Raw genomic sequence first — 13,466 nt, forward strand, 5'->3', positions numbered from 1 at the left:
CACACACAGGTCTTTGTGGGCAGACTGGATGTGGGTGACTCATCAGTACAGCTGCCTAAGGCTACAATAGGTCTCAAGGATATTTTCTCAAGCATTTGAGACAGTTTCATGACATACCTGTGGACGACACAGACAGGAAAAAAAAATGCAATGTCTAAATTGGACAGCTGTATGCGATGAGAACAGGCAGGGCTATGGGATCTCGACAGTCATGAATAATAACGGGTGCAAAATGGTCTCTCACTGGCTCGTAGGTCATGTTCAACTAGAGCTATGCTAAGGATATGGTTTAGTAAAATGATTTGTGGCCTGTGGTCTTCAAATAGGATCAGAGGAATCTATGAAAAGCAATAGGCCATGTTTAATATAGAGGATATCTAGTTCTATGCTATGATACTCTCGAAAGCATTGTCCACAGAATATTTTGAGTTAAATTCAGCAAACACAGGCTAACTGTGTAAGTTGTGCTCCAATATGAGCAAACAAAGTTAGAAGCAAGTATGGCTTGTTCACATTTGATATAATCATTGTACTGTATGTCTCTTTATTGAGCGAGGGTATCAGACGCTCTCAGCATCTTCAAATGTGCTAGAATGAGCCATTATGATATCCATTTTCATCAATCTACTACCATTAAAGCCATGCAAGCATAACGTCTTCTGCTGAAGCACTGCCATGACCTTAATTTTCACTTCGTGGTCAGTATTACCATCAGTTTAAGTAGTAACAATGAGACATTTGCCGTAACGGCTGCCATTACAAGTGAAATGGCAAAGTTTGTCCAGTATTCTGAGGTGGAATTGAAAATTGGATACGCAGAGGCAGCTGGTGGACAGACGCAGCAGTATAGAACCAATTACTGTCCTTTTCTCCTCCCTTCCCTTCTGTCTTTACTTTCCTTTGCTATTCATGTTACATCAGAGTTACAAAAGTCTTTTATGAACCGCCAGAAAGACTGTACCTGTCAGCACTTTCTCAGCACCCCATTGTTTGTCATTGTAAGGATGATGCTGTGTTCCTCCCAGGGAATTATGGGTAATAACTCTGAAGTGCTCGTGGCTTGTGAATAAAGGTGAGGAGAGGATGCCTACGAGGCTGATTGACAGACTAAGGGATGCTGGGGAGATTGAGAGGCTTAGGAAGAATTATTAAAGTAGAGCCTCATAATGTTTAGACACTAAGGAGGCCAGAGAACTGACAGAACCCAGCACTGTGAAATGAGAGGAGGTCTGCCAGTGCAGACAGATATGAAAAGCCGCAGAGGTGTGTAAAAACATTGAACAGATGAGATGAGACAAGATGAGAGTGTTAGTTACAAAGCGAACTTGATATTTTAAACTTTCTGAGATAGCGAGTAAAGGAAGGGATTCTGTAGATTTAGTTCAATGATGCATCACGCAATTCTGGAGTGAGCCACAAAATTTAATATTCAGAATTGATAATAACAACAACACTCATTATTATTTATAAACTATATATATATATATATATATATATATATATATATATATATACAGTGTGTACGGAAAGTATACTATATATAAATAGCTAAAACGGCACAAGGGGCACAATTTAAGCAGAATATATATAACATAATAATAAATATATTTAACGCATTACACACACACAAACAGACACAAACACACGCTGGAGCCTTCAAATATGTTTAACAGTCAAAGACAAAAAGGCAGAATGACATTGATTTACACTGAACAGAAGATGCTATTTTATTTCTATTTTAGCATGGCAAAAAAAGTAATTAAAAAAATCACAGAATTTGCCAAGATTTCGCAATACTAGGGGAAGTAACTTATTAGCAGTTTTCATTTAAATGCGAAAATTTAAGTCCTTGAAAAACCAATCAGGTACAACTAAAACATAATATAATATAAAACATAATAAAAAATATAATATTTACATATTTTCTATGCTGTTTATAAGAATACATGGCTCCTTTTAAATGGATGTCAATTGAGAAATTAATCAAGAATCATTTGGAATTGGATTTTGACTCAAAATTGAATCAAATCCCAAGGTATCTAAAGATTCCCGCCTCTAATAGTGAGTGTGACATTTCCTAGTGATTGCATAGAAATTATATCAGCTCGATTTACATAATCTGCTGCACAGAGAATCACGAATGAACATGATGCCATTGTCTTTGGTAACTAATCATGCCAGCGACTTGCCCTTTAAATGAAAAGTTACAAAAGGCCAATGACACTGTCATCTAGTCAGAGAGGTTGAAATGATGACAAGAAGCTCTTGTAGCCGAAATCATTCAAATATAAGGAGCCCAAAGGCTGTGAGAACCCACTCTAATCAGCAAGTCTGACAATTACTTACCCCCTCTCACCTGCTGCCTTTGGCAGAGCCATCATCACAAAGAGACTGCTAATAACCACTGACTCACTTTTCAGTAAACAGACACTGTGATCAGCAGGGAATCTGGGCAACCAAAATGAGGGATCTTTTCTCGTAAAGCTTTGAAATTAGGAGGAGGCCCTCAAAGTAACAATAACAAACAGATAACTCCACAAATAAACAGCAGGTCTCTTCAGAGGTGCGTGAAATTGAGAGCTAATAGGTCGCTGTCAATCAAGCCGAATAGAAATGTACGCAGCACAAAGTGGTGATGTGTATTAAACCCTGAGTGCATAAATCATGTTGTACATGATTTCCGAAAATCAGATGCATTGAACACTCTTGACATTTACCGGAATTTTTGCCAGATGGATGCTAAATTGAGTTATCATAGGAAAATGCAAAATGATGACCGTCTTCAGGCAGGTAGTTAATAGAAGCTCAACAGGTTAAAAATTAGCTTCGCTACATGCATTTTATTCTCAGCCAAGGTACGTAAAGAAGAAAAATAGCCCTTATAACCCTGCCTACATGGCAGGTTGCCAAGGAGACTGTAACGCAAGAGAACATGGTGACAATATACAGTAGAAATCAATCAGCATACAATTCACATATTTTTCACTATGAAGTGGGCTGACAAGATCTATATCTCACTGTAAATGACCCATCCAAAAGCATTACCTCAGACCTGGATAAATATTTTACAAGTGTGAACAAGCAGAATTACACTGGGCCTCAACAGATGAATTACAGCAATCAGTATTAAATTTCCCTTTATGCTTGTGTTACACTTTCCCACACGGTAAGGTAAATTGGCTCTAGAGACTGCAATCCATTAGTGTGTTGCACCAATGTTGCTGCAATTGCCTCGTTGCCCAGTTTGTGTGATGATGAAAGGTAAAACAGACACTTTATCAAATTACATGCACATTTTGTTTTGAAAAAGTCAAACGATGAGGAGTCAGAGAGAAATTATTAATAGACATTAATAACATTCTGAAACCCTCAGTGCATCAAAGTCTTGAAGGGGCAAGATTATGCGAGATATTTACTTTTCTAAGCCACAGGGGTGAAGTATATTTTTGTCATCAAATATAAAAGGCAGAAACTATGATTCAACTGTAAAAATTAACACTGCTTGAATATTACTTGCTATTTAATGTGTGGTAACTGTAGACAAACAACGATGATCAAGAAAGGTGAAAAGATAAATAAAACTAGGTTCATGTGTTTTGTCTCTTTAAAATGCACAACTGCAAATGATGCTCCAAGAGCACATAAAATAGCTGATGCTTTAAGACAAAACCCCTCATTCTGTCCTATCTACTGTGAAGGGGAAAAGGTATATTTGCCTTTATAATGTGCACTTCTTTCCATCAAATGGATCAAGAACTGATGGTAGATCAAGACAGCGAGAGTCATTTTAGTTTAGCTTAAACTACAGATGGAAATGAATTTGTTCCATATAGGAGATTTTGATCTTGCAGACTCAACACAATGAAAAAAAAAATGTATTCAGAGAGGTCACCGATAGAGACTACATGCACGTTTCAAATAGCATGTCTGGCATTATCCTCCAATGAAATGGACAAAAAGAACATTTTATTCTTTCTTAATTCACTTGGAGTGCAAGCATGTGGTGCTTTGTCTTGCAAATGTTTGGCTTTGGCTGCTTGATCTTAGTGCTATCCTGGAAATTACTGTAATAATTCAGCATATTATGTTCTTCTTGACCTTGGGTCAGGTACTCTGATGAATATATATGACGCTGTGAGACATAATGAAATGGTTGGATGTAAGCAAAAGGCAGAAAAATGCAGATGGAAGATAAGTGTGTCTAACTTCACCTAATCTTACCCTGTGAAGATACCAGGAACAGATGGCACATAACTATTCATAAACTGCAACTCTACCCAAATAAATTATATAACTACAGAGCCTCCACCTAGAAAAGCATCCCCATCCCAAAAAAGACAACTTAGACAACATTGCATCTGAAATAAAAAAAACTAAAAAATTAATAAATGTGCTTTAACAAAAATACACTGCTTTCAAACCCTCAGACTATCTTGCCTCTTAGGCTTTTATTGTAAGTGCATTACTATAAATGCATTACCTGTTCTATTTGACAAACTGAGGGATGAGCTGAAATTCTCTTCTCTGGTAATAAACCACAGGCCACAGATTTTTTCAAGTTTAACTTGAATTTAATCCAGAATGTTTTTAGTCATGTCGACCTTATAAATAAGGTCTTCATGAAGTTTAAAAAGTATCATTTTTACCCTTCAAAATGTACTTTAGCTAAATTGAAAGAAAATGCTTCCCAAAAATAATATTTATAAAGGAATAGATCACTCACCCAAAATTTTTAAATCATTTACTTTAAACCTGCATTACTTTATTTCTACTGTCAAACACATGCAAAAAATAAAAAAATAAAACAATAAAAAAAAAATAAAAGCAAAAGGGACCCAATGTTGTTTTCACTGTATGGACAAAAATCATTTGGAACATTCTTCTTTTGTATTTTATGCAGGCTTGGGATGACATGAGGGTGAGTAAATGATGACAGAAATCTCTTTTTTTTTTTTGTGAAATATCCTTTAAGGGTATAGTTATTGTTGTAATTGTTACCCATGAAGAAAATGAGCTAGAATATGGAGGGATAGAGACACAACAGAAAGGAAAAGAGCTTGAAAATGTGTGATGAAAGTCATGGCTGTGTAACTCAAGGACACAGTGATCCTGGGTGTCCCTCTCCTCTCTGAATGTTGCTTTTAAGAGCGGCGGCACAGGAGAGACTTTGGCTATGTGTGTGCCTGTCCTGTCAGTGAACCCATTACTGGCATCTCAAATTTTAAACACTGAAAGCCTGTCTACTTTTGTTTCTGAACTGATGAAGATTGTGTGAATCTGAAAAGGCAAGAGTAACATCTGAACAGAAGGGATACCAGTGAGATTACAGAAATGTAAGAGGTGTAAAAGCACAGTAAGTCATCCTGTATGTGACCTGTATGTGGAAGGTCACATGTACAAAACGATGTGTCGTGTCTAGTTGGCCAACATAAAATATACGCATGGCTTTTATTTCACTGGCTTTTATTTTTTTTGTATCCATTTGTCAGGACACTAAATTATTCTTCAACAGAGCTATTATTGTCTAAATTGAGTGGTAAGCTCATTATTCACAATTTGCTATTGTGACATGTCTGAAATTGGTTACTCTGCTGTGCTTAATTCTATTTTTCGTTTGCCCAATAGGTGGCTCCTTGTCTCTATGCCAAAAGCGATAAGAAGTGGCTAAGACTTGGCAGACTTGTAGTGCAAATCTGTGCCAAACTCTGTCATGGTGCCATTCAGAAGATTACAGTGTTGTTCATTAACCTTCAAGTGAAGTAGAAGAAACATAAACAGAACAGAACAGAGCAAAATGCTATGTTTATGAACAATGCCACACATCCTAATGTATATAGATAAATATAGCTGCAAAGTAAATATTTAAATGAAGTCATTCAAGTCGCACATGTGTAACAATGTTTGACAATGAAGTCAAACATGCTTCCTTTGTGTGTAAATGGGGTTTTTGGAATTGGATTGCAGTGGTGGAGTTACTGTATGCTCCTCTGCATTCTAGCTCTCAAAATCAAGGCCTACAAGATGAGAAATTGTCCCATGCAGATTTTCTGGGCATGCTAGCACTGTAACCTGATATTTTACAATTCCTTTAGAGCGTTAGAAGCATAAAGAAATGTAAGCTTATGGAATGGGGAAAAATAAACATCTTAAATATATATATATATATACAGTGGGTACGGAAAGTATTCAGACCCCCTTAAATTTTTCACTCATTGTTATATTGCAGCCATTTGCTAAAATCATTTAAGTTAATTTTTTTTCCTCATTAATGTACACACAGCACCCCATATTGACAGAAAAACACAGAATAATAATAAAAATCCTTAGTATAACAGATCAGGAAAATGTGTCTTTCTGATCTGTTATACTGAGGACATTTTTTTTTATTTATTACATAATATATATTTTTATTTAAAAAAAAAAAAAATTTATTTTCTATATCTTATAATATGCAGAAATATGAGTTTATATGATAAAAATAGATCAATGTGCTGTACTAATACCTTTTCTGGATATGAAACATGAATGTTAGCCTGTGATATGTGGGCATATGAGTGTGGATGTACCGTGTACGCATTGGTTTTTGTTCAGTAGAAGGGTGTGTACTTTGCATTCTCAGCTGGTAGGATTCACCAATTACCATGTTTACACAGCAAATTCTTGAGCAGCTCATTTTATTATCCTTCATATAAAACGGTGCTGATAGATCTGTACGAGAAGGTCAGCAAACAGAACCCCTCATAATCATGCTTCATTTGTGACTCATCAAGTGGGCTTACTTACTGCACCCAACATGCAATCATTACCTATACATGCTCTCTCTCACACACACACACACACACACACACACACAATGTATGCATGCAAGAGCACACACTCACTACCTTATTCAATAATATGGTATACATCATTCAGAAAAGAGACATTCAGGTTTGGTAGAAGCGTATGAATATACGGCCATTAGCTGAGTGGGTGGGAAAATCTAGAAATCTGTTCCTGTCAGGAAAATATGAAAATGTTATGACATTTTAGTAATGACAAGGTTTCTATGACAACAGTGTCTGTAAGACTGCAAACTGCAAAGCCTTGTTGTTATTGACAAATGAATGCATAAATGCATTATGGTCCACAGAGGTTAAGCATTCATTTAGGTTAGAAGCTGAAAGTTATATAGCCATTTCTCTCTGTTCACATCCGTGACCCTGTACACTGGAAACAATTTCAAAAGGACAGTATAATACATAGACTGTACATGTGGTATTTTCTATTAACTTCAGACACAGCAGAGTAAAAATGTATGTGTTTACATGCATCTGATTTATTAAAGCAAAATGCAAGAGCACTCACTTGGATCAGACAGGATGGAATCAGTCTTGGGCAGGAACTGGTCACAACGAATGCCCTGGAAACCCTCTTTACACCTGATTTGAGAAAAAGAAAAGAAAGAAAAGAAAGACAGTTAGTAAACTGAAATAAAAATAAAAAGCTGAAAAGAAAAAAACATGATAACATGAGAACATGATAGCAAATCAAATCACAAACCATAGTGACAAATGCGGACAGGGAATGGAGCTAAATCCAAACTGAACTGAAACCGTGATAACCTTACTGTAATCAAGGCAAGTTGTTTTTTTTTTTTACTAGAAAACAGACAACTGGAAATAATTTTTTGTGGTAATCAACACTGTCACAAGTGTTTTCGATTGAGCTTAACTTAAATTGAACCTGGAATATTCCTTTAAATCCTTTAGGCCACTCTAATTAAAACACTTTTTAGGGGCCTGGCTGGTCCCTGTGCATTTCACAACAATGAAACTCCTAGACATGGATAAGCCAATCAGAGTGAAAAATGTTCAAGGCTTTTCTGGAAATCATATGGGAAATCCACATGTGCCATATCATGCATCTGTTGCAGATGGCAGTAGATTGATTTGGAAGTACATGGGCACAGCGAGTTTGCTGATTTTCTACCTCAGCAAAGCCCTAACTGCTTGAATAAGATCTATCTGTGTTCACTAAATATGGAAATGAAATGCTTGTCTTTTATATAAGACATATGTATGCCATGTCCCTCCAAGCCAAGCTGTTTGCTCTCTCTCCAGCTCTCTTGCTCATGTAACTGCTCATGTGTTTCTGACTTTCTCACTCTTTCACTCTCTCTCCATCCTGTCATCACTTTATCCTCATTTTTCCCTCACTTCTTGACTTTTCAAAGACACTGGAGGCTAATACCGCTTTCAGCTAGTTGAGTCAGGAGAGCAATGTAACAAAGGAAAATGTCCCTGGCTCTAAATGGCAGAGTACAAACAGAGCATATGCATATGCCATGCACACGAGCCTCAACAAATAGCATAAGCCTTTGTTGAGTTATACAGCACATTTCATCCTTTTACAGAGGCTCAAGAGCTCAATTTAATGCTGCATATTTCTTAGGCTGTATGTTTCCAAGTTCCCAGCTGAAAAATATATACATTTTAAAGACGGGATTTTTTCTCGTTTTTTACATTATATACAACATAAATAAATATAGAGCATTTGCCTGGATCAGCAGCTTTCTCTGAGCTATTTATAGTTACCATATGATATTGCTTACTTTTCATGCCATTTTCACAACTGTAGAAATTTGCTTTGTTCCGAAAGAAGGACTTAAATTGTAATATATTAATACAGTTAGAGCGGGAATGAAGGCTCCGTCTAGACAGCATTCTTGCAATGCACCTGTTTTGGAGAAAAGCAATGAGAAGAGCAGCTCTTTTGTTTTCAACTGAAATAAGAAATCTGCTCACTCACATTATAATATTATGAATTATAATATATCTTATTTCGTTGGTCCATTGGATCAGATTGCTTTCTTACCACAAGCAACTGCTCCAGAGTTAGTTTTCAATTGGGCTGTGACTACCTCATTCAGGCAACCTTGGGCTGATTATTTTGGTTTGAATCTGAGAGTGCTGTGAACCAAGGTGTGAAAACGCCCTTAGGCAATATATTTTTGCTTCACCAACAACTGCAGTTTGAAACAAGGCCGTAGTAGACCCACTGCATCATAAACAGTAGTGGTGTTTTGTCCCAGAATGAATCAATGTTTTGAATAAATTGGTTGAATGAATGATTGAATGATTCACTAATAAAGACCGCTGCTTGTATTCTTCCAGAATGATTCCGTTTTTTGAATGAATACGTTGAATTAATTATTTAATTTATCTAAAGACAGGCCTTGTCATCATCTACTGGCGTAAAGATAATCTGTAATCTGCACGATTCATTGCCACCACTAATGGACAGACTGACGGTCTGTCAGGAACTCGCAAACACAACAACAGAGTGATAAAAAGAGTGAAAGTCCCAGTCCTGGCTGATCATTCTATCAAACTACCTAGTATAATTCGCTACATTTTCCAAGCCTTGAGTTCTCTGAAGTGAATTGTTTTTAGTGTAACAGCCTGTCTTTTTGTCATGTACAAATTAAGCACTGTTACAAATGTGCTGCTGTGCTCATGGAACAGACTTACTTTCTGTATCGTTCTGGATTTTTTTTCCTTATTACCAGAAGAACCACAGAAAACTGATGAAATTGAATAATTTTGAATACATTTGAATAATTGTCTTTTCTCACTCAAACCCCAAAATTCTAAGCTTACCAACAGCAACAAATATTCATTGGGCCTCATTCATGAAATGCAAGCAGAACAAATTTCTATGTAAATTGTTCATAAAACCATTCTTGCGTAAATTGTTAATGTGCCAATTTACATAAACATGATTTTACAAATGTTTTACACAGAAATGATAAAAGACAGTGTTTCCAATAAATAGCATTACAGTGATATAATTTTTACACCCTTGTCCAATCTAATGTTAACAGTTATGACTCCTCGCTCTATAGTAGAAATCTGCATACAACTAATTGAATGTAACTGTCATGTGTGTCATTAGTAAAGATTTTACGCTAATTGCACACAAGGAGTTATAGAGGGCTGTGAGTCAGTAATCAAATCAGTGGCACAAATGGGCGACTCTGTGCTTTACATAGCGCATAGGTCATGCCTACCCAGTCAACAATTTGATCTCACAATGATGTCACCATGAGCTCAGCGCATGATCTCACGTGTTGACTGGGTAAGGATCTGTGGTCAATTAATCTCTCCCCAATTAATGTGTCCACAGGCAAGTGAAGCTGATAAAGATCTGTAAGATAAGAAACTAATGCAGTACAAATTTACAGAAGGAGGATCATTAAAAGAGAGATAAGTGCTATGGCAGCATTGTGAGGAACAGTCATTATGGGCACAGTATGAGCTGTGGCAATTGGCAAACAGTGGCAATTAAAATGTGGGGAATGGAAGGAAAGAGGTGAAGATGTGGAACTGTACCCAAGAGACCACATTTGGGCTGCTTGTCTCCTTTTATCTTGCCCCGCACAGACATTTTGTTCACAGGCTTGATTTATGGGGAATGATGATACATGTTTAACGCAGTAGGAGGCTTCCTGTTGCTCAGCATACGGCCAAAGCGGAGTCCTTTTCTTTCATACAAAGCTTTTCTTCTCTCTTGTGCACATAGTATAGTGTTGCGGTTATTTTAACATGAAATACTGAAACACATCTCGGATGGGTGTGACAATGTCTTTTAATTGACTAGGCTATGGTCAAACCTTTAATTTCTAATGTTCTATTCTTTTTTCTTTACTCCATGAGGCCCTGTCATGTTACAGGACCCCCTGTGTGAAATCATTCATTTCTTCTGTATAATACAGGCCTATATAGTATATGTTGTCTTCTTGTCACCTTCATATTCCTCCCAACCCTATAATTTTCCTTGGAAAGTTTGCAATGGAATATTTATTAGTCTCTGAGACCTGCAAAAGAAAATGTTAATATTTCTCAAGGACCCAGAATGTATTGAGTGTTGCCTGGCTTTTAATTAGCACCACAGTCATTAATTAGCAGGAACAAATGGGGGAGAGAGATGGGACGCTGGAAGGAGGTGTAGATCTTTCTAACTAAGAGGCAGCTTTACAGGCACAGATAAATATAAATACTAAGCCTCCAGCTGTCAGATTCTTGCAGAATGTGAGAAGAACATGCACATTTAACTATGCACCGCTAATGATCAGGCTTCAGTGTGTTTATCACAACCAGAAAACCATGTGAACCCATTTATGGTGTTCATAATTTCATAATGGGAAATGTAACAGACAACAGTAGAGAAGCAAAATCCATAAATACCAATTAAAGCAACCTGATAGTTTATCATAAGAACCTTTAATTAAAAGGAATGAGATCTGGAGTATGTTACCAGGCTACTCACACAGGCGTTTTGAGATTTAGAACAAGTTACTGTGTTTAATCATGTTACGTTTACTCTGGCTTCTCAGCTGTCCTGTTTTTTTTTTTTTTAAATGTTGGAATTCATGTCTGTTAGTCTAAAGAGAAGCAAATCATAACCAAGACATTTGAGATTTGTGATTTGTTTTTAATTGCTGCATAAGCATTTACACCACAAATCATCCACATTAAGCTGTAATTCCATGAGAGACAGGAAGCATCCAAATGAACTGACTGGGATACAGTAAATATTTAAATCAACAGTCTTTTTGCAGGTTACATTGTTACGCCAGTACGTTGCGACAAGTAACTGTCTTCATGAGTGAGTCATTTGAATCAGTTACAGATTCTTTCACACTTGCTAATTCATTAAGGAATAAAACAAGCAACTGTCTTCATAAACGAGCCACTGAATTATTGATTTAACCAATTAGTTCAAAAACGATAGTTCAATCAGGAACAAAACAAGGGACAGTGTTTATGAGTATGTCGATGAATCATTATCTTAACGGATTTGTTAAAAAAACTGATTCATTACGGAACACACCACCACTAAACGCGTGGCATTTGATTCTCTTGTTGCTTTGTTTGGAACTTTTTTTGTTGGCTAAGCTAAAGACAAAATAACTCCAATTTACTGTTGCATAAAAGCAATATCATACTAGTAATAGTGCTATTTCCCCCCAAATATCAAGTATGGCTGTGATAATCTGCAACACAACAGCAACTTGTAGGTGATGGTAACAAATTAGATTAGGCTTTTGAAAATTATCTTTGTATTTCTTATGTCTTAACTGAACAGTAAACAATATTTGGAGAGTGTGAATTATAGAACAGACATCTAATTAAATAAGGCAGAAAGTGAGGCAGTGTTTGATTTAAAGTATGAAGTGGCTTATGTACCAAACTTTTAAAAGCACCCAGTGGGATCGATCCGCACTGAAGATTTGACATATGACAGAGCCAATTTCCTGGACCTCAAACAAAGCAGAAACTATGGATTTCTCTTTTGTAACCTTTGACCATTTTGTACATCAGGGCCATACACAGACCTTTTGAGGGGCATGTGCTGAAACTGAAAAAGGGCACCCCCCCTTTTTATATATATATATAGGGTTTCTTAGGTCTAAGAGTTTCTTTAGAAACCTAAGAGTTTCTTTAGAAACCTAACTTTCTTAGGTTTCTTTGCTCTTGTGTACTCCCTCTTCTTTTAATTGTATTATATACATATACATACATACAGGTGGTGTTCTGAAATGAGGAGGCAAAGTCCTTTTTTTTTTCTTTTTTCTTTTTTTAAATCAAATGTAAATTCCTGTCTCAGTCACATGTTCCTGGTTAAATAAACATTACTTACACTACCAGAAAACAACAACAACAAATACAATTCTATTTTATATTTTTACATTAACAATGCAATCAATATTCTGTTTATTAAAGCCAAGTATGAATATCATCAAGTTTTTAAGCATTTTACATTTATTCCAAAATAATAACTCAAGGCCGTAACAATTTAAACAAAATATTTTATTTGTGAACTTATATTCAGCTATTCTTTTTAATAGTTAACTTTTAACTATTTTTGAATTATTCGGTTCATCAGTCATATTGGTTACAGACACAGAAATTTACTTTAAATTTCAACAAGCTGATTTACTCACTAAAAACTCCCACAGATCATGTTTTCAGACCATTTCAAGTCTTATTTTGACATAATAAAGTGGTTACATCTAAGTGTGTGAGTTGTTTACTTACTTTTTTAAATGAGTCTTCCCATTAATGCCATTATATTGTTCATTCAGACTGATTCGCGAACACGGAACTCGCACAAACACAAGATGCGGGATTTATCGCATGAACCAATCACAGCCTAACATAACCAGTCACATCCAATCATATCGTGATGGAGGCATTGCCTCCTCTCACGTGATTTTCCCCCATTCATTCTCAGTTACCCCCCCCACTGCATGCTTAGTTGGTCTGTTAAAACTCAATGGACTCAGGGGAGGCGAGAGAGACTCGGACTCCCGATGTAACTTTACCTGCTGGTGTCGCTGTTGGAAAATGTTCTTTTGAATCTTTTGAAAAATTAGTGATTGATAGACTTTTTAATGTTATATTTTGTAATATTGGCGTTGT

At 36.3% G+C, this 13,466-nt stretch overlaps 1 protein-coding gene across 1 annotated transcript in view; it reads right to left on the reverse strand.

Annotated features, from left to right (window-relative positions):
• Positions 1–7,347: 7,347 nt before the first annotated feature.
• Positions 7,348–13,466, reverse strand: part of LOC107698713 (pro-neuregulin-3, membrane-bound isoform-like) — a gene marked incomplete at its 3' end in the record, with an annotated part of 312,789 nt that continues 306,670 nt past the window's right edge. The window contains exon 3 of the mRNA XM_016499818.1: positions 7,348–7,421. Within this exon, the coding sequence (XP_016355304.1) occupies positions 7,348–7,421 (74 nt within the window). The remainder of the gene's footprint in view (positions 7,422–13,466) is intronic.

This window comes from Sinocyclocheilus anshuiensis, unplaced genomic scaffold (genome assembly GCF_001515605.1).
Source record: "Sinocyclocheilus anshuiensis isolate Anshui unplaced genomic scaffold, SAMN03320099.WGS_v1.1 scaffold1015, whole genome shotgun sequence".
Classification (NCBI taxonomy): Eukaryota; Metazoa; Chordata; class Actinopteri; order Cypriniformes; family Cyprinidae; genus Sinocyclocheilus; species Sinocyclocheilus anshuiensis.